Source organism: Ranitomeya variabilis, chromosome 1 (assembly GCF_051348905.1).
Source record: "Ranitomeya variabilis isolate aRanVar5 chromosome 1, aRanVar5.hap1, whole genome shotgun sequence".
Classification (NCBI taxonomy): domain Eukaryota; kingdom Metazoa; phylum Chordata; class Amphibia; order Anura; family Dendrobatidae; genus Ranitomeya; species Ranitomeya variabilis.
In genome coordinates this window covers 886,863,613-886,888,396 of record NC_135232.1, presented here as the reverse complement: position 1 = coordinate 886,888,396, position 24,784 = coordinate 886,863,613, and the positions used below count along the sequence as shown (strand labels likewise).

At 41.4% G+C, this 24,784-nt stretch overlaps 1 protein-coding gene across 1 annotated transcript in view; it reads left to right on the top strand.

The window, feature by feature from the left end:
* TBCK (TBC1 domain containing kinase) overlaps window positions 1-23,794 on the top strand; it is a 481,012-nt gene extending 457,218 nt beyond the window's left edge. Inside the window, exons 26-27 of the mRNA XM_077278374.1 lie at window positions 18,882-20,266; window positions 22,196-23,794. Of these exons, the coding sequence (XP_077134489.1) occupies window positions 18,882-18,992 (111 nt within the window). The 3' untranslated portion in view covers window positions 18,993-20,266; window positions 22,196-23,794. The remainder of the gene's footprint in view (window positions 1-18,881; window positions 20,267-22,195) is intronic.
* Window positions 23,795-24,784: the final 990 nt, after the last annotated feature.

Sequence of the window (24,784 nt, the reverse complement as noted above, 5' to 3'; positions counted from 1 at the left end):
TTTATTTTGATATTAGCATGCGTTCCAATTTAGATTTGGCCTGGAAACTGGAAGCAGACATGTCGTTTTTGGCAAATGTTTGATTCAGGATTTCATAACCAAACAAAGGAGTGGATATGAAGAAGTGAAAGTCTCTCCTTTTTACTTTGGTTAAAAAAAAGTGGGAATTGCATATGTGTTTCTAACCTCAAAGAGTAGCCTAACTGAATATATTCTTGAATCCATTGTCATAGACATCATTTTTTTAATAAGTCTTTTAATCAAAGTTTAAAAATACAGTGTATGCCCATATCTTAGGTCCTTATTCTAGCCCTAATAATGGACAATAAATTTATGTTTTGCCTTTGCTTGGAGAGCATCAGTTGAATTTAAAGGGAATCCGTTAGCAGGATTTTCTATTTAATCTGAGAGCAGCATGATGTAGGGGCTGACACACTGATTCCAGTGATATTTCACTTATTAGGCTGTGTGCTGTAGTTTCAATACAATGTGTTTTAGCAGCAGGAGATTAAAGAAACACTCCCATTGTTTTTAATTCATTCAATGTGTATTGCACGTAGTATAAGTGTATTCATTTCCTCCCCCTACTACTGCGTTCCCCGGTGTCCAACACCGTTGACATCACTGAAATTGTGACTAGCCGGCTCACTCTATGCTCTATGCATGAGCCAGAAGTCTCTTTTACATCCTGACGCTTCATAGGCTTACATTGTAAAAAGTTTGTTTCCGGGTTACTCAGAGTGCAGTGATTGACTGCGCAGATTGACATTCCTTTCCTTTTGCATCCAAGATGGCCGCTACAGTGGCATGAGGAATAGACTGGTAGTTCTAAACCATGCCTTCCTTGCTCTCGCTGTCCCACAACTCAGGGAAAGCTTGGTTTAATACCATTGCATTCTTGATTCTGTTGTGGTAGCCAACTTGGAAGCCTAGGAACGGAACTCCTATCTGATTGGAGGAGGCAGCAGGATGCAAATTGCACCAGACAGTTTGCCAATACATGACAAATGTATTTTCACTTTTTTAGTCCTAGGGTCCGGGGATTGCTTTAAATTAGAGCATGCCCGGTCAAACTGTGGTACACAGTCCACATCCTTTCCTTTGCCTGTTCCTGTCTGCTCCGTCTATTTTGAGGTCTGCAGACACTTACCTAGGTAAAACTACTGGCTCATTTCTTTGGCCAACATACTGAGTGCAGAGTTGTGGTGGACATCAGACTTTGTGGGTGAAGCTGTCTATTAACCCCTTTTCCGACCTTGGACTTGCTCAGTGCGTCATGGTCAGATGGTACTTACCAACTTTAGATGTACTGAGTATGTCCAGGCACGCACAGAGGCTGTGCACATGCGATTGTCACCTGGTGTCAGCTCATTCAGACAGCTCTCAATGCCAGGAGTGATGCCCGCACCGCTCCTGGCACTTTAACCCCCTAAATGAGGTGATCGCAGCATTTAGCAAGCAAGAAGAAAGCTCCTCTGCCCTTGGATCGTAGACCCCACGACTTCATCGCGGGGTCCCAATCATTGCTATGTTGACTCGATGTCATCATGATGACATCCGTGTCACTAGGCTACGGCAAGCCACTCAAACCATGCGCAGAGCAGCACTGACAGCATCCAATACAATGCTCGTGCTGGTGAAAGTGAAAGTCCCATAGTGGGACAAAGTAAAAAGGTTAAAAAAAATTAAAAAATATTTTCCACATGCCCCCCTTCCTTCTGAGCCCACACAGTGTACCTAAACCACATTTAGCATCCACATGTTTGGCGTTTCTGTAGCGATGATAGCCCGCCTAATTTATGTGTGCATGCCTCCAGAAGCAAAGGCTGGGCATCACAACATACTGGGCACTACAGCGTACCGGTCACTAAAATGGCAGTTTGCAATTTTCTCCATAACTTCCACTGCTTCTATGTTTCTGGAAAACACCTGTGGAGTCACTACTCTTGTAGATAAATTCACAAAGGGGTACAATTATTTCCATACACAATTAGAACAGCCTCTTACTATGTTTTCCTTTATAAATGCAATTGATGCTCTGGGAAAAGGAAGACTATACATTAATTAAACATTTTAGTCCCAGCGTGGAGGCTTACCATACATACTCGAGTATAAGCCGACCCGAGAATAAGCCGAGACCCCTAGTTTTTCCAGAAAAAAACTGGGAAAACTTAATGACTCGAGTATAAGCCTAGGGTGGAAAATGCAGCAGCTACCAATAAAAATAAAAAATAGATACCAATAAAAGTAAAATTAATTGAGACATCAGTAGGTTAAATGTTTTTGAATATCCATATTGAATCAGGAGCCCCATATAATGCTCCATACAGTTTATGATGGGCCCCATAAGATGTTTCATATTAAAATATGCCCCATATAATGCTGCACAAATGTTGATTATGGCCCCATAAGATGCTCCATAGACACATTTGCCCCGTATAATGCTCCACAAATGCTGATTATGGCCCCATAAGATGCTCCATACAGACATTTGCCCCATATAATTCTGCACAAATGCTGATTATGGCCCCATAAGATGCACCATACAGACATTTGCCTCGTATAATGCTCCGCAAATGCTGATTATGGCCTCATAAGATGCTCCGTACAGACATTTGCCCCATATAATGATGCATAAATGCTGATTATGGCCCCATAAGATGCTCCATACAGACATTTGCCCCATATAATTCTGCACAAATGCTGATTATGGCCCCTTAAGATGCTCCATACAGACATTTGCCCCATATAATTCTGCACAAATGCTGATTATGGCCCCATACGATGCTCCATAGACACATTCGCCTCGTATAATGCTCCACAAATGCTGATTATGGCCCCATAAGATGGTCCATAGAGATATTTGCCCCATATAATGCTGCACAAATGCTGATTATGGCCCCATAAGATGCTCCATACAGACATTTGCCCCATATAATTCTGCACAAATGCTGATTATGGCCCCATAAGATGCTCCATACAGACATTTGCCTCGTATAATGCTCCACAAATGCTGATTATGGCCCCATAAGATGCTCCATACAGACATTTGCCCCATATAATGCTCCACAAATGCTGATTATGGCCCCATAAGATGCTCCATACAGACATTTGCCTCGTATAATGCTCCACAAATGCTGATTATGGCTCCATAAGATGCTCCATACAGACATTTGCCTCGTATAATGCTCCACAAATACTGATTATGGCCCCATTAGATGCTCCATACAGACATTTGCCCCATATAATTCGGCACAAATGCTGATTATGGCCCCATAAGATGATCCATACAGATGTTTGCCCCATACAATACACAGATGCTGATTATGGCTCCATAAGATGCTCTATATAGACATTTGCCCCTTATAATGCTCCACAAATGCTGATTATGGCCCCATAAGATGCTCCATAGACTATTATGCCCTATTTGCTGTTGCTGCGATTAAAAAAAAAAAAATCACGTACTCACCTCTCGTCGCTCAGGCCCCCGGCACTTGCTAAAGTCACCTGTCTGCGTTCCACCGCTGGGCGCAGCTGCGTCTTCCGCGCCCTCTGCACTGGCTGTTCAGGTAGAGGGCGGCGTGCACACTAATCGCGTTATCGCGCCCTCTGACCTGGGCGTCACTGCAGAGGACACGGAAGACGGAGCGGTGCCCGACGGTGGAACGAGGGACAGGTGAATATCGCGCAATGCCCCCATACTCACCTGCTCCTGGCGCGGTCCCTGCACATCCCTGGTTCTCCAGGCGCTGACAGCTTCTTCCTGTATTGAGCGGTCACATGGTATCGCTCATTACAGTAATGAATATGTGGCTCCACCCTTATGGGAGTGGAGTCGGGTACATATTCATTACTGTAATGAGTGGTACCATGTGACCGCTCAATACAGGAAGAAGCTGCCGGCGCCCGGAGAACCAGGGACCACGCCAGGAGCAGGTGGGTATGATTGCACAGCTCCGCTCCCCCTCCCCTACCGACCCCTGGGAATGACTCGAGTATAAGCCGAGAGGGGCAATTTCAGCCTAAAAATGGGCTGAAATTCTCGACTTATACTCGAGTATATACGGTACTTTAAATCATTAAACATTTGCCTTTGTGTTTGAGTGGGCACCAGTGAAATCTGTATCATATAGTGATACAGTGAGGATGGAGAAGACCTAGAGGGATATTCAGTAAGAATGCAACTTTTTACGCCAGTCTAAATCCAAAGTTGTCGTTAAATGAGCCAAATTGTGCACCTCCTAAACAATTTGGTGCTGTTCTACAGACACAAACAGAAATGTATGCATGCTTTAAGCAAGCAGAGATGGGTGTCGATATTTGCACCATTTTCTTTCTTTTGTATTATTAAAGGGAACCTGTCACCTGAATTTGGCGGGACCAGTTTTGGGTCATATGGGCGGGGTTTTCGGGTGTTTGATTCACCCTTTCCTTACCCGCTGGCTGCATGCTGGCCGCAATATTGAATTGAAGTTCATTCTCTGTCCTCCGGAGTACACGCCTGTGTAAGGCAAGATTGCCTTGCGCTGGCGTGTACTCCGGAGGACAGAGAATGAACTTCAATTCAATATTGCGGCCAGCATGCAGCCAGCGGGTAAGGAAAGGGTGAATCAAACACTCAAAAACCCCGCCCATATGACCCAAAACTGGTCCCACCAAATTCAGGTGACAGGTTCCCTTTAAACCTGTCTAAAATTGTAGACTATGGCTTGTATATAATACAAAAAATTAAAGGCTATGTGCACACGTCAGGATTCTTTGGAGAAATTTCCTGAACAAAACCAGACTTTTTCTGCAGGAAATCCGCATGCAGTTTTTTTTTGCGTTTTTTGTGCGGATTTTCACGTTTTTTCTGGAGCTTCCCAATGCATTAAATAGCAGGAAATCCGCAAAAAATTCGCAAAATTAATGAACATGCTGCATTTTTTACCGCGATGCGTTTTTTCACGGAAAAAGCGCAACATGTGCACAAAAATTGCGGATTGCATTCTATTAATGGGATGCTTAATGGATGCATTTTTTTTGCGTTTTTGTAGTGAAAAATCCGGAACGTGTGCACACAGCCAAAGAGATGAACTGGAATATAAGGTGGTATGCATGCAACATGTAGGCGCATCTTCACACTGGCTCCTAAACAGACAAAGATGAAACAAATTGAGCAAATACCCTGCAGTAAATAAATAGCATTAGTGCATGAAAATAACATAAGGTACTTAGTTAATTTTGATCAAAAAATGTAAAAAATATTACGCTATAACTATTTAGTTACTGCAGGTCATTTGCTCATTTTGTATATCATACATTTGCTTATTTTTTTTGTGCACAACTTGTGCCTTTTTGGAACATAGTTCTTGAACAGATTAATAATGTCTCTAAGCTGATCATAATCAGCTGTAATAGATCAAGCAGAATATTGAAGGGATTGGCCAGCTCTTTCAAACTGACTATGGGCACCCCCTGTGATCAACTGTTGTGAGAAGCCACGGGGCTTGTGCGAGTGCCATAGCCTCAGTGTTTCCACTATCCGCAGGCTGGCCTGTATTTGCATGCTTTGTGCTTTTCATAGCATTGATTTGAGGGATTGCAGTATTCGCTATTCACTTCAATTGAAAAATGGTTTAATATTTTAAACAGCCACTAAAGATAGTACGGAGCAGGCAGTTATGAACCATCAGGCTGCTGTAAATTCAAGGACCACATGCAGCCTATTCAAAAAGCTTATCGGAGGGGTTGCCAATAGTCGATTTAATATTGATAGCCATTCATTATTTTAAAGTGGATAGGCCAATACCCTTTGACATAAGCAGATGGATTTATGTGTTCTGGGCTTTCATATTTTTGGTTTGACCTCTAGTATTGCATCCCTTTCATTGATGAGGATCCATGCTGCTCACATCCAGAAGGCAAGATAAAGTCTTATGTGCCTTATACGTTGGCCGTTGCCTATTTTCCCAAATAAGCCATTTAGATAAACACTGAGCTGGAGATCTTAGCAGCTCCCAGTAACCTTCCTTGAATTCATCCTTCCCAATTCTTCTATTCCCCAGCATCTTCTCTCTGTGGAGAATTGGGAATCCCCCATACACATAAGATGACTAACTGATCCTGCCTGCATATTAGTGGGTTAAATCTAGTGTGTATCGGGGTGGAGGGGCCTATAGATGTAGCATTACTAGAGAAGCCCATTGCATGTAGAGCAGATTGTATGTGCTTTGACAGATCGCTGCAGCTTGGTCCATGAAAATGTTGCCATATAGAGATTGAGAGGATTACTCGACATTCTTCTACACATTATTATGAAGTACATTTTCTCTATTTTGGAAATAATGAGTTAAATAGGATATGCTCTAATTAATTTGTCCTTTGCAGGGCTGGCATTCATCCATTAACACAAATCTGAATTTTGATAAGAATTCTCCTTGCTCGCTCCGCTGCATGTGAACCTAAAGACGGTTGCTCTCTTGGCCTGACAAAACACATTGTACAAGTGTCCTTTACCATTGCAGAATGGAAGTGTCCTGTAAACTTTGCATCAAGAGCTGTAATACATCAAATGATATCTTTGATAGATTCGCTAGTCTCATTACATCCCAATTTCCCCATACAGCAGTACAGCAGCCCCCCACCTCCTGTGAGGTTAGAACGGTTACCACTTCCGCATTAGATGCAGCCCCCTACCTCCCCTACAGACAGAACAGTCACTCCCCAGGCCTACTTTTCACTGTTAAGCCAGCAGTCATCTTCTGATTTCAACAAGTAATTGTTTTGCACATAGTTTAATTTCTACACCTGTCTTCAGGTGTATAACTTGAAGGGGTTCTACCCATTTTTTTAATCTATAGCAAGTCCACAGGATATGCCTTAGGCCGGGGTCACACTAGACCGTAATACGGACGAGTGCTATGCGATAAAAAATCGCATAGCACTCGGCCCAATGTTAATCTATGGTGCAGCTCCCATCATCCGATATTTTCTCCACCGTATTTCGGATCCGAGGGAACTCGCAGCAGGCTGCGATTGTCAGCGTATCTCGGCCGAGACTCGCCAATGCAAGTCTATGGGTGCGAGAAAAAATCGGATTCCACACGGATCATGCGTGTGCATTGCGAGAAATACGCACCGGTGTTCTATAGAAAAGCCGGTAATTCAATTGCCGGCTTTTCATTTCTCCTTCACAAACCCGACAGGATATGAGACATGATTACATACAGTAAACCATCTCATATCCCCTTTTTTTTTTTGCATATTCCACACTACTAATGTTAGTAGTGTGTATGTGCAAAATTTCAGCGCTGTAGCTGCTAAAATAAAGGGTTAAATGGCGGAAAAAATTGGCGTGGGCTCCCGCGCAATTTTCTCCGCCAGAATGGTAAAGCCAGTGACCGAGGGCAGATATTAATAGCCAGGAGAGGGTCCATGGTTATTGGCCCCCCCGTGGCTACAAACATCTGCCCCCAGCCACCCCAGAAAAGGCACATCTGGAAGATGCGCCTATTCTGGCACTTGGCCACTCTCTTCCCACTCCCTGTAGCGGTGGGATATGGGGTAATGAAGGGTTAATGCCACCTTGCTATTGTAAGGTGACATTAAGCCAGGTTAATAATGGAGAGGCGTCAATTATGACACCTATCCATTATTAATCCAATTATATGAAAGGGTTAAAAAACAAACACACACATGAATAAAAAGTATTTTAATGAAATAAACACAGCGGTTGTTTTAATAATTTATTGCTCTCTCAATCCATCCGGGACACCCTCGCTTGGAAAAATAATAAACGCACAAGATACATACCTTCTGATGTCCTATCACGTCCAACGAGGTAATCCATCTGAAGGGGTTAACTAATATTACAGGCACGAGCTGCGATAAACCACTCGCTCGTGCCTGTAATCCCCGGGTGCTGAAAGGAAAGCAGAGTGATCTATACTTACATTGAGTCGCGGTGATGCGCCCCTGCTGGATGTTCTCATGAACTGCAGCCTGGGAACTTTTTCCCACGCTCCAGGTCATATGAGGACATCCACCAGGGGGCGCATCACCGCGACTGAAGGAAATGTAGGTCAATGACCTACATTTCATTCATTCGCCGGGGAATTACAGGCACGGAGCACAGCTGCATTTGCAGGGCTCCTGCTTGTAAAATATTTTAACCCCTTCAGATCATGGATTACCTCGTGGGACGTGACGGTTCAGCTGAGGGTATGTATCTTGTGCGTTTATTATTTTTCCAAGCGAGGGTTATTTGCTGATGGATTGAGAGAGGAATAAAATACTGAAACAACCGCTGTGTTTATTTCATTAAAATACTTTTTAATCATGTGTGTGTGTGTGTGTGTTTTTTAACCCTTTCAGACAATTGGATTAATAATGGATAGGTGTCATAATTGACGCCTCTCCATTATTAACCTGGCTTAATGTCACCTTACAATAGCAAGGTGACATTAACCCTTCATTACCCCATATCCCACCGCTACAGGGAGTGGGAAGAGAGTGGCCAAGTGCCAGAATAGGCGCATCTTCCAGATGTGCCTTTTCTGGGGTGGCTGGGGGCAGATGTTTTTAGCCACGGGGGGGCCAATAACCATGGACCCTCTCCTGGCTATTAATATCTGCCCTCAGTCACTGGCTTTACCACTCTGGCGGAGAAAATTGCGCGGGAGCCCACGCCAATTTTTTCCGCCATTTAACCCTTTATTTTAGCAGCTACAGCGCCGAAATTTTGCACATACACACTACTAACATTAGTAGTGTGGAATATGCAAAAAAAATGGGGATATGAGATGGTTTACTGTATGAAAACCATGTCTCATTTCCTGTCGGGTTTGTGCAGGAGAAATGAAAAGCCGGCAATTGAATTACCGGCTGCTCACAGATATCGCGCTGAATGAAATCTAAATACAGAATATATATATATATATGTGTCTCAATGACATATATATATATATATATATATATATATATATATATATATATATATATACTGTATATATGTTTTCCCGAACATTTGAGCACATAAATCCATTAGATGTCGGTTTTGCAAGCTTGCGAGAAAATCTCGGCATACGGATGCCATACGGATGTCACACGGATGTCACACGGATCATTTGATGCGAGGAAATCGCATCCTCGCACTGCACACGGATCACTGTTTTTGAAACATTTGTGCGATTCTCGGCCGTGAAAAACGGACCGTTTTTTTATACGTTAAGTGTGTCCCCGGCCTTAAAGGTATGATACATCTTGGTCCCTCAGAAGGGATTCACACCTATCTCGATAATGGGGGTCTCATTGAGAGCTGTTGTTCGTGGAGAGATTGGCTGAACTCCCATAGTAATGTGATGGGGCACATGTGATAGGGCACTGCTCACGGAGATAGGTGCTGTCATATATTTTCTGGCATAACTATAGGTAGTTTAACAGTAGAAAAGCCACTAATTTGATCCACAAGCACTAGAAGTAATTTAACTCAATGTGGAATTCATTTTCTATCAACTTACCATTATAGGTGACATACAGTGCAATGAAAAAGTATTCATACCCTGTGTACTTTTCACTTTTTCACACAACACCCACAAACTAGCATGCATTTTATTGGGATTTTATGTGCTGTACCAACACAAAGAAACAAGTATTTATGAAGTGTAAAGGAAATTATACATGGTTTTCTGATATGTTAAAAATATAAATCTGAAAATTGTGATGTGCATTTGTATTCAGCCCCCCTGAGTCAGTACTGTGTAAAACCACCTTTTGCTGTAGTTACTGCTGCAGGTGTTTGGGGTATGTCTCAGCCAGCTTTGTACATCTATAGGCTGAAATGTTGCCTATTCTTTTTTGCAAACTAGCTCTAGCTCAGTGAGATTGGATAATGAGCATTAGTGAACAGCAATTTTCAAGGCTTACCACAGATTCTGAATGGGATTGAGGTCTGGACTTTGACTGAGCCATTCAGACATATGAATATGGTTTGATCTAAACCATTCTATTGGTGCTGTAGCAGTATATTTAGGGTTGTTGTCCTGTTTGAAGGTGAACCTACGCACAAGTCTTTTACAGCCTCTAACAGGTTTTCCTCCAGGATTGCCCTGTATTTATTTCCATCCATCTTCCCATTAACTCTAACCAGCTTCCCTGTTCCTGCTGAAGAAAATCACCCCCACAGCATAATGATGCCACCACCATGTTTGATGGTGGGGATGGTGTTTTCAGGATGATGTGCAGTGTTAGTTTTCTATCCAAAATAGCATTTTGCATTTGGCCCAAAAAATTCTACTTTGATCTCATATCACTAGAGCACCTTCTTCCACATGCTAGCCATGTCTCCTACAAGGCTTTTTGCAAAGTGAACTTTTTATGGCTTGTTTTCAAAAATGGCTTTTTGCCACTCTTGAATAAAATCCACATTTGTGGAGTGTATGACTAAAGGTACCTTCACACTAAGCGACGCTGCAGCGATACAGACAACGATGCTGATCGCTGCAGCGTCGCTGTTTGGTCGCTGGAGAGCTGCCACACAGACAGCTCTCCAGCGTCCAACGATGCCGAGGTCCCCGGGTAACCAGGGTAAACATCAGGTTGCTAAGCGCAGGGCCGCGCTTAGTAACCCGATGTTTACCCTGGTTACCAGTGTAAAATGTAAAAAAACAAACACTACATACTCACCTTCGCGTCCCCCGGCGTCCGCTTCCTGCACTGACTGTGAGTGCCGGCCCTAACAGCAGAGCGGTGATGTCACCGCTGTGCTGTGCTTTCACTTTACGGCCAACGCTCAGTCAGTGCAGGAAGCGGACGGCAGGGGACACGAAGGTGAGTATGTGAGTATGTACTGTTTGTTTTTTTACATTTTACACTGGTAACCAGGGTAAACATTGGGTTACTAAGCGCGGCCCTGCGCTTAGTAACCCGATATTTACCCTGGTTACCATTGTAAAACATCGCTGGTATCATTGCTTTTGCTGTCAAACACAACGATACACGGCGATCTGACGACCAAATAAAGTTCTGAACTTTAATCAACGACCAGCGATATCACAGCAGGATCCTGATCGCTGCTGCGTGTCAAACACAACGATATCGCTATCCAGGATGCTGCAACGTCACGGCTCGCTAGCGATATCGTTTAGTGTGACGGTACCTTAAGGCTGGAGTCACACGAGCAATGATTTTCTCATGCGAGATAATCGAATCACTTATGTTAATGACGCCCGACTCAAACTCTGGTCAGTATCAGTTTACTGTGTTCTGATTATCTCGCATAAGGGAATCGCAGCACAGGTTCAGAGAAGAGGGAGAACTTAATTTTTCCATCTTATCCATAGTCTGCATCCATGTAAATTTTACACGCACCCATAGACTGGAATAGGCGCCTGTGCTTCAATTTCTGGAGTCACTCGCAGCATACTGTGATTTTTTTTCTCATGTCGGATTGGCATGAGAAAAAAAATAGCAGATCTGCACTGCCCTGTAGTATAATATTGGTCCGAATGCTAGTTACTAATATATCGGCTAGCATTCCTCCGATTTATATGCTTGTGTGAGCGAGCCCTAATAGTTGTAGTGTGGACAGAGTCTCCCACCTGAGTTTTGGATCTCTGCATGGATTCATGAGCCTCTTGGCTGCTTTTCTAATTAGTGCTTTCCTTGTAGGTGGATGACCATGTCTTGGTAGGTTTGCAGTTATACCATACTACTTCCATTTTTGGTTGATAGATTGTACAGTGCTCCGTGACATGTGCAGAGCTTAGGTTATTTTTTTTTTATAACCTAACCTTGATTTACACTTTTCCATAACTTTATCCCTGACCTGTCTGGTGTGTTTTTTGCTTTTCATGACTCTCTTTGATCCATAATATTTTCAAACAAACCTCTGAGGCCTTAACAGAAGAGCTGTAGGTATACTGAAAATAAATTACACACAGGTAGTCTCAACTTCCATATTATTTATTGCTAATTATGTGACTTCTGAAGGCAATTGGTCACTCAGGATTTTATTAACAGTCAGACCCAGAAAACATGGCATGGCCTGCTCCCTGCTAATAGTCATGGCACTATCCAAACCTGAATTAAATCCTTAAATACCTAAAGACACAAGACCTAACCTCTAAAGTATTGCCCATATTTAATCAAGACACCAAACTCACAGCATGACATAAGGAAGTTAATTATACCAACATTCATTTTAAGTATTAGAATTGCGACAGACATGAATCATTATAATATACAATAATTCTCAAAATTATACTAATAATAATATAATAGATATACCTTCCAGTTCTCGAGTCCCCATGCATAAAATCCAGTATGCTTTCTGCATCTGCAGGCTTGCAGACCAATCACCCCCTCTCACGGGGTAATTAACCCTCTCTATACCACACATTATCAGGTTCCTAGTATCTTCATTATGTTTCTCTTTGGCTCCATTCACATGTTCAAGGATATGTAATTTAATTTTCTCGTTGTACATCCTATGTATTAAAGATTGCACTCTGTATATGTTGCCAAATATACTATGTGTGTAGAATTGCAATTAATGAACTTTTTAATTCTAGATTTAATCCTACTGCCTATGTCTTGATTAAGTATGGGTGGTGCTCTAGTGTTTAGCTCATGTGTCTATAGGTATTTAAGGATTTAATTCATGTTTGAGTGCTGTCATGACAAAGACCTTTTTTTGCTTGAAACTTCTAGGCCTAGTGGTTTCTTGTTTTTAACCATGTTTTTTAGTATATGCTAATAAAGTATATAATTTTTATATCATTTATTACCTTGACGGTAACTGGACTTTTTCTCTTGCCATATTCACACCTGTACAATGGCTTTAATGCAAAACCAACAAAATGGGATAAAGCGTAAACTTTCCACTTGTTTTCAAGGGATTTTTTACCAAAATATTGCATTAACTGTAGAGGAATTAGTCATTTTTATATAGTCTTTCCATCTGCACAGTCTGGTGCGGTCTGATACCTTATTATTTGATAAAAAAATAATGATATAAAATATACGTACCAGAAAGGTAGCAGGAACTTTAGGAGTATATCAACAGTTTGGTCTAAAGGAAGAATCCACTGCCGAGCTTAGCAACACCAAAGGACATGGAAAAGCATGGAAAATATGAATTATTGTATTGGTAAAGAAAACCCCTTCACAAAATCTATTCCCGTCAAGAACACTTGAAAAGATGCATATACCATTGTCAGTCTTCAATCACAAGATGCCTCTATATACAGTCATGGCCGAAAGTGTTCTCACTCTTGAAATTGTTCCAGTTAGTGGTAATAGTGGAACTCCAAAAGGTTTTTTTTTTAAGTTCATTGATGTGGTAACTAGTAAGATGTTGGGAATGTATAGATCAAAAAACTTCACTGACTTCTGGTTTATTTTTGGGCTTGCATGAAATCCTTTTGTTATAGTTTTGCCATGTCTGTGCCAAACATGCATTCTGAACTGGTATAAGAAATATTTAGAGCCGTTCAGGGAATGTAAATAATGTGAGATTAAAACCACAACTCTATTCCAAGTTAGTTTGACTTTTTCCATTTCAAAGGCTTTGCTAAAGCCACGATAATACAAGTTAAAGCCCCATTTGTTCTTTTCCCCTAAATTATACAGGCAGCATTTCTCCACTTTAGAGAATTGAAAACGCAGACTCCCTTTCCCCTTATGTCATTTCCATATTGTATTAGTAGAAGCTTTATTACCTCTAGCATTTGCTTAGTGTATGACTTTTACTCATCTGTAGACATGGATAAATATTTCTAGAATTTCCTCGTGGCCATCACTTTTCCTACTCACAAAATAGTCATAGAAAGTGTTTGCAACGCATAATAAATATGGCACCTGCTGCTCGGTGAATCTCAATTTATTTCAATGATACTGCGGCAAAAAATAAAGGTTTCTCACACATGGTTCCTGCTGCTGTCGGGTACTGAAAATCAACTCCTAGTCTTTTCAATAGTTGCTGATCTGAAATACCCCATGGTGGCCACAAAACATTATATGAAACTGCAGAGGTCTCCATTCACTGTTTACATCCAGCCCCAGATGATAGCAGATTATTGTTGGGGGCATCTGACCCCTGCTGATCTTTTATTGATAGGATAAGTCACCGATATAAAAGTGCTGGAAAACCCGTATAACATTGCTTCCGTAGTGACATGATATCATGTGAATATATTTTTCTTTACACAAATATTAAAGGGAACCTGTCATTAGATGAGCCTGAGCAATTGCAGCAAGGGATATTTTACGCTTATGCTCTTCATTTTAGAGAAAACATAGTTTGAAAACATATAAGACTATAAAGAGAGACATAACTAGTCTGATGAGGTCCCCATCCGGCTTCACCCCACCCTGTTACAGTTGATTGACAGGTCCCTCCATATGCACTCATATGGTAGAGACCTGTCATTTCACTGGAACAGGATGGTAAGAAGCCGACCAGAGACTTCATCGGTGTATTTAAACCATGTTTCCTCTGAAGTGCCCCAGCATGTCAGTGTTAGACATGTCTGGCTGTAATCACGCAGCCACGTTCTGAATCATGCTGCCCGTGATTCAGGAACTTCAGGCTATACATTAAATGGTTAACTTTCTTGAGTTCTAAAATACATACCCAATAACCAAGTGAATTTTTCTTCAAGCAGGAGTAATTTGGGTGAAAGGTAATCTATCATACCCCATGGCTGTTCCTCCTTCCCCTGGGCACGGCCCACAAAAAAGAAGTACCCATTTACACCTGCTCTCACCTATCACTCATAGGGGTGAACAATCGCTTTAACAGTGTTTTTCTTACAAGCTGTCATCCATTATAGTCAGGGCTGCTTTGATCTGCCAATTATCCTGCCTGAAATACATTAGGCCATTCAGCACAGTACTAACTAGGTGCTCCTTTCTGTTAATGCCACTATAACAGAGGCAGGAATGTTTTGCGGGGCCCACTGCTGATTTTTCCCTAAAGACATTTAGGTGTGTGTTAAGTGTTACATTGGCTTCGGTATAGCCAGCCTGACATAGTGTTCACAATGAAATTCAATTGCCTTTAATGAAAAGTTTATTTAGCACTGACTCCTGATTTCCCATGCGATCCTTTCACCCAGCACACAATGATCGCTCCCAGCCCTCCCCACAAACCTGGCAGGATTCTTTTTTATATAAGTTGTTTTTTTTTTTTTAATTCAGGACAATTTAATTAATGTAACTTGGGTGGCTATACAAGTGGAATAAGAACAGAAGTAGGCTAGAACTGCTGAAGACATATGACTATTATTTTTTTTAACTTTCTATGTAATTATGATGTTTTAGGCCAACCTCCCACCCTTCCCCATCTCCCACCTCTCACCTTACACTTCTGTCTAATTCTTAAAAAAATATTTATGTCTCTGTGTTCACCCAAACAAATCGCCATGACTGTTCCAGTTTTGGACAATTCCCACTTATCGAAAGAGTCAGATGTCATCAGATTTTCTGCAGATGACAGACTCCCCAGAGTACATGTGTCAAACTCTGGCCCACAAGCTGATAACATTTGGCCCACGAAGAAGGCAGCCCTCCCACCCGTGTCCTGCAGTCTGCAGGAAGTGCGTCACAGACAAGCAAGTGCCCTGTGCATAGTGAATGTAATGTAACTTGCCAGCACTTTTTCAGACCGCCCACTGCATTGTCCAATGGGAGAGGAGAAGTCCCATCAGGTTACCAGACAAGAGATGCTTCTGTGTAAGGATAGATAACACCTTTCATCTGTATGTAGTAAATCAACCTGTGCCCGCAGCTTGCCTCAGCTGGGAGGAATAGGCAGGAGAATGGTACTCAATCCTTTGCCATTCATAAACACAACAGGGATTCCTCACACAAACTGTTCTGGGCTGAAGATTACTGTAGGTTTGCTTACATTTTCATTCCATACCACTTGTTTTTTCCTTTGCTACATTCTTGAGACTTTTGATGCCAGCCTTGTCGAATTGCTAGTGTGCTTAAGTTTTCCTTGTTTTCTTCAAGATCCCAAATTTGTCATCTTAAAAGGAACCAGAGAAAGACACCCAGCATCAACCCCGCCCCCCTCCTCCCATATACACGTTCTGTAGTAAAACAGACAGTAGGAATGTGGTCCTAAAGTGACTGAATCTAGTGACCTTCCCTGTGAGGTCACCCACCCCTGCAGCAAATAGTGAGTGTGGAGTTGTGTACCTGAAGGGGTGATGGCATTTCCCTGGTGTCGTACCTGGGAGGCAACATTTCAGCTACGCTGCAGTGCCACAGTCATGTTCGTAACATAGTTAGCAAGGCCAAAAAAAGACATTCATCCAGTTCAGCCTATATTCCATCAGAATAAATCCCCAAATCTACATCCTTCTAAAGAACCTAATAACAGTAAGATACAATATTGTTACGCTCCTGGAAGACATCCAGGCCTCTCTTGAACCCCTCGACTGAGTTTGCCATCACCACCTCCTCAGGCAAGGAATTCCAGATTCTCACTGCCCTAGCGGTAAAGAATCCTCTTCTATGTATAGTAACACTGTTAGCAAGGCCGAAAAAAGACACTGTTGAGATTCATTAAATAAGTTGTCCGGTTTAAAATGACAATTCTGCACTCACTCCATGTGACTGCAGTCTTTTGAACCCTCTCAGCGCACACTGCTCGCTGTGAGGATTCTCTGCTGTCTGCACCGGTAACAGTGGTCACGTGACGGCAAGTATGCCATATCCAAAATCCTGGCCAGAATTTGACTAGACTGCTTCCAGCCTCATGCAATATACTAATATTGAGCATGCCAAAAACAGTCTAGTCAGGTTCTGGCCAGTAGTTTGAATAATGCATACTTGCGGTCACGTGACCTTTGTTCCCGGCGCTGACACTGGAGAATCCTCACAGCGTTAAGTGCATGCACTGGAGGATTCACAAGTCTGCAGTCACACAGAGTGACTGCAGACTTGTCATTTTAGACCATACAACACCTTTAACCCCTTCACAACATATGATGTGCTTATATTTATTAATAAGGAAAAACGTCATCAATTGTAGACATTGTTTTAATAAATATCAAGGTTGGCCCGCAGCTTTGTCCAAGTTTTTAACATTAGCCCTCTGTGTATTTGTGTTTGACATCCCAGGCTCCAGCGTTAGACACACTCTTTGAAGCACTCTCCTGTTTGGGTCCTGAATAGAGGTCTTCTTCTACTAACTTATTATTCTATTAGAGAGTATATACTGTAAAATGTATTTTCTGAAAAAGTTTCTAAATATTACCAACTGAAATTAGCCATGAATTGATACATCTCACACGGCCTACATATAGAAAATATATTTCTGTCTCCTGTTGTGTCTTTTGAATGCTAGCAGCCACCATGAACCCATTCTGGTTGTGGAATCTATGAACACTATATCTGGTGTCTGCTATGTAATTGCTATAGTATACAGTGGTTATAATGTTCATCGTAAATACCTATGGAAAGTGCAGACAGCTTAAAAATAATGGGACTATGTTGGCCAGTAAAAAGTGACATAGGATATAGGCTTCCCAAGTGAACTTGACTTAGGCAGCTGTCAGATTCTTCACGCTCCACACTTTGTAAAATCTTGTATTGAGCCCACCCTGAGAGTATGTGCCACAGTCCCGGAATTTTCTTTCTTTATGACACTAACCCTAACAGTCCAACATTGTATCACTAAATGAAGAAGTCTGTAAAGCAATGGCTGACTGAATTGTTATAAAACATGTTTCAAGACCTAGGCATGTTACATACATTACTGTGTTATTAAGTGAGGACAAAAATCTACATTGGTAAAGTGAAGGGTTTATTAGAGCATTAAGGTAAGTTATATGCCTTAGGAAGATGCTGCCTCCACTATACATATGAACACTCGGCTCAGGATATGGCTTTTAAAGTCAAACTGCCCAATCTTTCTCTGTCCCAACATCATCTGTCTGAGGAGAGCCGGGAGACCCGCAAATGGTTTGACGTTCCCTTGTAAATCAGTGGGTTTGCTCAACTTTAATGTATATGGTGGCCTTGATTGAGAGAAAATAACTGCACTCTGGCCACGTTCTAGAAATGGAGAAATATAAAAAAAATGTTCCTATAACATGTATAGAATGACACCTTAGAGATGACACTTGAAGGGTTAGAAGGGTTGGCATCTCTTGTATGTACAAGCTGATTTGAATGAGTGCACGATCGGAGAGAGATGGCCACCTAGCTTATCTTGTTACTCATGTACAAAACATTACTGGAACAGCACTTCAGAAGGTGTTTTTTATGCTTTGCAAGAATTTTTATTAGCATGGTTGGTCAACCAGGTCCAAATAAGTGCACAACATACAGTATCAAGTTAAGTAATACAGACAAAATTAGCGCAATGTTTCGGGTATGACACACTTCGTTAGTGAATACAGAGACATAAACATTGGTAATTACCATATATACAAGGTTAAATAAAAATGATGGTACAGTAGTCAAGAAATAAATGTGTATCTGAAAATGGCACATGAGCAGGAGGTTCATCTTCAGGATGCAATGTACTGGGTGGACCCAAAGTACAACTTGCATGCTATGGAGAAGGTGCACTCATAGTGGTTTGTACATTGTGTTGTTCCTCTAAGCACTGTGCCCCTGAGAGAAAAGCGTATAGTTTTCTGCCTCAAGGAATACTGTATAGAAAAGAAACTTCTTCAAAAGATCAAGAAGATGAAGTCCTTTTCGTGGCAATTTTGGATGGCGTCTCAAAGAGATTTTGTTGTATTTGTAGTCTTGTCAACACACATCTACATCTGTACTAATGTTTGCATTCTTTGATTTGTTATATCCAGTCCTTTCTACAAAAAAGTAGAGGCCTGCACAATGTTGGCTCTGGATAATTGTACTAATGTTTTCTCTCTTAGTTTGCAGCACATCTGGTGAAGTTGGGATACCCACGCGTTTGTATCTTGGATGGTGGAATGAACAAGATGAAGCCCACAGGTCTACTAACTGTACCATCCCCACAAATATGAGCTTTCCACATCCTGAAGACTGACTATTGGTCCAGTCCAGTTCCACCAGTGCCATCTACTTTCTTATATATTATTATTATTTCATCCACAGTATCATGGTTCTGGATACAGCTACAAAGATAATTTGGGGATTTTTTTAATTTTATTTAAGGAATATATCGTTCCTAAATCATTGTTGTTCCCATCCCGCTCCAACGAAAAGTAACAATATTTTTCTACAACTACAAGTTGTGAAAAAATATTGCCACTTTTCAAAGTTATTTATTCTAGCATTCTGGCAAAACTGCTTTGATGAATTAGGGCCAATGTGTATAATGTTAAATTAAAAAGTATACGTATTCTGTCTTAAACCCAAAATATTAACACAGAATCAGGTTATAGTCCCAGAAGAGGGTTTATTCCCATTATTGGAATTTTTAATATGAATCAGATAAGCCGTAAGGCATCTGTCACATTGATGGAGCAGGAACCTTCATTGATGTCTAAAATGAACAGCCCTGAGCAGTGACGCGGTGTGTACAGCCATGTCGCCAGTAATCCAGTGGGAGCAATTCATTGAAACGATGGCTGGGTGTATGGGGTCATCACTTTGTTCTACACACGTGTGTTCATGCTCTTAGACTATGAGAAATCTGACAAGTCAGAACATCCTGTAATGAGAAAAAACACGGTAATCATCTAATACAGTCTGTTTATGCTTAATGGACAATATGTGTACATGGTGTGCATTTACCAAAGGTAGAATTATGGAAGATCCATTGTTTTCTGTATAAAATGGAAAAATCACATTGTGAACTATTATAATTGTGATAATGTTACATGTAATATATATACATTGCACTGAACAGTGAATAAAGCTGCATAGAGAACAAGAGAACATGGCAGAAAGTGTGCTTAGTCAATAATCATGAGATTCACTCTAGTGTCATTTTTTTAATCACTACTCCAGAATATAACTAGAAAAGTCACTGCCACCATTACTGGAAATGTATTTACCTGCAGAATGAACCAGTGGATCTTACTAATGAGAGCGTACACATATGGCTAATGACCTGGTCACTTCTCTGGCGTGTGTTTTTTCCTTTCTGCCCTTCACATTCTGCATTTCTTGTGCTTATGCTAGTGTAGACGTCATCCGTAAAACTGTAAAAGTTATATAGTGTCCTGCCAGTATGAAGTGGTACTTATTAACAAAACCTTTTGGAAAAAATACTGTAAGTGGTCCTGATAGCTGAAGTGGCCTACAGATCCCCCAGGTCCAACATAGACGAAAGGCAACTAAGACAAAGTATAGGGCGCACCACCATATGAAAAATAAAGTTAATGGGTGCAAGGTCAGTAATAAACAATTACATGAAGACCAAAAAGAAAAGCATTACTGCCAAAAATTCGCACACCAATAATACTACATAAAGTAAAAAATATAAAGCTGATTTTATTGAACAATACAACACATCACAAACAGTAAAAACATAGTTAAAAAATGTACACCATCCAAAATATACAGGTCATAGAGATCAAAAAGCTAGATACAATGAAGCTACCCATAACACACCAACCTCCGACCTAATGGCTCATGGGGAAATAAAAATACATCAAGATCAGGCAGCACATAATACACATATTCGCCACACAACCATGTGAGGCATATAAGAGGTTGCTGCATAAAGATCTTGTATGGAAAAAGAACCAGGGCGGGGAAGGGAGGGGGAGAAAGAAAGGGTTAATGATAACCCATAGGGAAAGACATGAAGCTAGATCTCTAAAGATAAATACGGAGGCAATCCTCCATTCAAATACAACCTGATATTGTAGGGCGATGCCCACGCGTATCGCCTGACAAGCAGGCTTCGTCAGGGAAGATGCCGCTTGTATGTCCGAACAGCTTTAAGTAGTATGAGCCTAATAGCTCATAGAGAACCGGTGTGTAGGCATACATCCGCCGGAAGTAGGGGAAGTAACCTAGAGCAGGACAATTGGTTAAACATATCGTTCCTAGTACAAATAGGACCGACGTAACGCGCATGCGCAAGGAGCCGTGTCTCCAAAGATAAATCATGCCGCAACCGCGGCTGCGCCAAGCAAAGCGCAAAAATGCGCACGCGCGTAAGGCATAGGGAAAAGATCAGGCATGCACAGCATACTGCTACATTATATCGCCGCAAGACAGCATGAGAACGGTGCCTGTGTGTAGCTGATGCAGTGCGCTATTACAGATCAACTGCATACAAAGAAAAGAGGCACAAGGGGCAGTCAATGAAAAAGACACCACTCCAGGACACATCCACCACACACCCCCGGGGGCACTCCTCATACAACCAACCAGTCTGACCATACATGCACATCCATACCCCATCTTTTCTTTGTATGCAGTTGATCTGTAATAGCGCACTGCATCAGCTACACACAGGCACCGTTCTCATGCTGTCTTGCGGCGATATAATGTAGCAGTATGCTGTGCACGCCTGATCTTTTCCCTATGCCTTACGCGCGTGCGCATTTTTGCGCTTTGCTTGGCGCAGCCGCGGTTGCGGCATGATTTATCTTTGGAGACACGGCTCCTTGCGCATGCGCGTTACGTCGGTCCTATTTGTACTAGGAACGATATGTTTAACCAATTGTCCTGCTCTAGGTTACTTCCCCTACTTCCGGCGGATGTATGCCTACACACCGGTTCTCTATGAGCTATTAGGCTCATACTACTTAAAGCTGTTCGGACATACAAGCGGCATCTTCCCTGACGAAGCCTGCTTGTCAGGCGATACGCGTGGGCATCGCCCTACAATATCAGGTTGTATTTGAATGGAGGATTGCCTCCGTATTTATCTTTAGAGATCTAGCTTCATGTCTTTCCCTATGGGTTATCATTAACCCTTTCTTTCTCCCCCTCCCTTCCCCGCCCTGGTTCTTTTTCCATACAAGATCTTTATGCAGCAACCTCTTATATGCCTCACATGGTTGTGTGGCGAATATGTGTATTATGTGCTGCCTGATCTTGATGTATTTTTATTTCCCCATGAGCCATTAGGTCGGAGGTTGGTGTGTTATGGGTAGCTTCATTGTATCTAGCTTTTTGATCTCTATGACCTGTATATTTTGGATGGTGTACATTTTTTAACTATGTTTTTACTGTTTGTGATGTGTTGTATTGTTCAATAAAATCAGCTTTATATTTTTTACTTTATGTAATACATAGACGAAAGGCAACTCAATGGTGAACCTGTTCGTCAAAAAAGTCTTAGTGATGATGGTTATATTTTCTCAACTAGAAACCTTGCAAAACTCAACAAGGTTACATCTTGGGGGCACCATATCCTGCATCTAATGCTTTTCACCCCTTCACCACCTTGTGATTTTCCGCTTTTGTACTTTCTTTTTTTGCCCCTCTTTTTCCCAGAGCCATAACTTTTTTTATTTTTCAATATAGCCGTATGAGGGCTTGTTTTTGCGGGATGAGTTGCACTTTTGAATTACACCATATATTCTGCCACATAGTGTACTGGAAAACAGGAAAAAAATTCCAAGTGTGGTGAAATTATTATTATTATTTATTGTTATAGCGCCATTTATTCCATGGCGCTTTACATGTGACGAGGGGTGTACATAATAAAAACAAGTACAATATTCTTAAACAATACAAGTCATAACAGGTACAGGAGGAGAGAGGACCCTGCCTGCGAAGGCTCACAATCTACAAGGGATGGGTGAGAATACAGTAGGTGAGGGCAGAGCTGGTCATGCAGCGGTTTGGTTGATCGGTGGTTACTGCAGGTTGTAGGCTTGCAAAAAAAAAAAAGTGCAATTCCACAATATTTTTTTTTTCACTTACCATGTTCAGTAAATACTAAAACTGACCTAACAATATTCTCCAGGTCAATATGAGTACGCACATACCAAACATGTATAGCTCTTTTTTTATTTAAGTGGTGAACAAAATCAGAAATTTGTGAGAACAAAAAACTTGCTTATGTCACCATTTTCCAAGACCCGTAGCGTCTCCATTTTTTGTGATCTGGGGTTGGGTGAGGGCTTACTTTTTACCCCCCAGCTGCCGTTTTTTGGAGTAGTTATGATGTTTTGATCGCCAGTTATTGCAATGCAAAAAAATGTAATTCTGGTGTTTCAGTTTTTTTCTTACACTGTTTACATATATGATTAATTTACTTTATATTTTGATAGATCAGACATACATCCTATACGACCAAGGACATGAAGGGGTTAAATGTGTCATATTCAATTGTGCTTCCAAAATAATTATTTTATTTCCATCTTTACCACATACAACTAGCAGTGGTTTATTCCACTTGTACTGCCAGGTTTTTTTTTTTAACATTAATGGCTTCTTCTGGCACTAAAGCATTGATGAAAACTTAGGAAAGTTCCCAAGTGTTTTATAAGGGATGATCCGACATCTGAATTCTCCACTTATCAGACCAGTGAAGTCTCCTCCATCGTATAGATAGGCACGTGACTCGTCTGTACCTACAGCTCTGTCCAGTAATGCTGCTCATGTCATAGTGCTTGTGACATGCGCCTCGCCCCTCATTGTGCTAATAAGATAAAACATTCAGGACTTGTATGGCCATCATTGTTATGAGAATACAAGGCTTTATTAATAATTTTTTGTCATTACATTGTTATATGGTCCTTGTGCATTATTTACCGTATATCTGTTTCCTGACTGTGATGTCCCAGGTGGAGCGGCAGTACGGCCTGTCTACGTAAAAGACATAGTGACGTGAATCTTTACAGAAACTACCTGAATATTTCCTTCTTCAATAAAAATGTCTTTTTCATTTTTACTAATTGTGTGGCTTGACTTCTTCTGAGTCTTTAGTTGCAAGGCAACTATTACTATTGTACAATGCATAGACAAATAACAAAATACCAAATTTTACCCATTCATGATAAAATGAAGATGTAAAAACTGAGCAAAGATCTAGTTTTATTTATTTGTCTTCATTAGACTTCCAACAAAGCCGAAAAAGATTCTGTAAAGTTTTATATGTACTTTACATTAATATGATGCTAAATAAAGTCTCTTATTTTGATTCTTCCATTGCGGATAAACCGTTCTTTGAAAGGGGACCAGTGACATGATCGGCTGCAGTTTCCAAAGTTCAATCCCCCTGCTCAGAGATGCTTGTGACTGTTCACAGAGCTACGTTAAGTTATAGGGGTAACAACCTCTACTCTTTTGATAAGACTCTGCATAAAATTTTACTATGTGTTTGTAGGAATTCGTATTCATTCAGTCGATTGATCATTTGTGGGTTAGGCAATGATGTTGGATGAGAAGACCTGACTCACTAACAGTGTTTAATTTAATTCTCAAGATATTTAATGCGGCTGAGGATGGATCTCTGTGTAGCCCCACTTAAGGAGAACCTGACATCATGAAAATGGCATCCAATCTGCAGGCACCATGTTATAGATTAAGGGGTGCGGAGCCGATTGATAGTTTTGTGAGAAAAGATTCAGTGTAACCTGTGTTTGTCATTTCATCCTCTGCTATTTCTGGGACTTTCGATCCAGTGGACGGTCCTATCAGTAATTGACAGTTGTTACTGTATGCATCCTTACATGTAGACAGCTGTCAGTCACTGATCGTACCGCCCACTGGACCGAAAATCCCAGAAGGAGCAGAGGTTTAACCCCTAACCGATCGTGCAGCTTCACAATGAGCACCTCGGCGATCAGGTGCGGGTGTCAGCTCTGTGTGAGAGCTGACACCCCGCAGCAACGCTCACGATCGGTGCTAGCACCAATCGCGGATGTTTAACCCCTCTGAT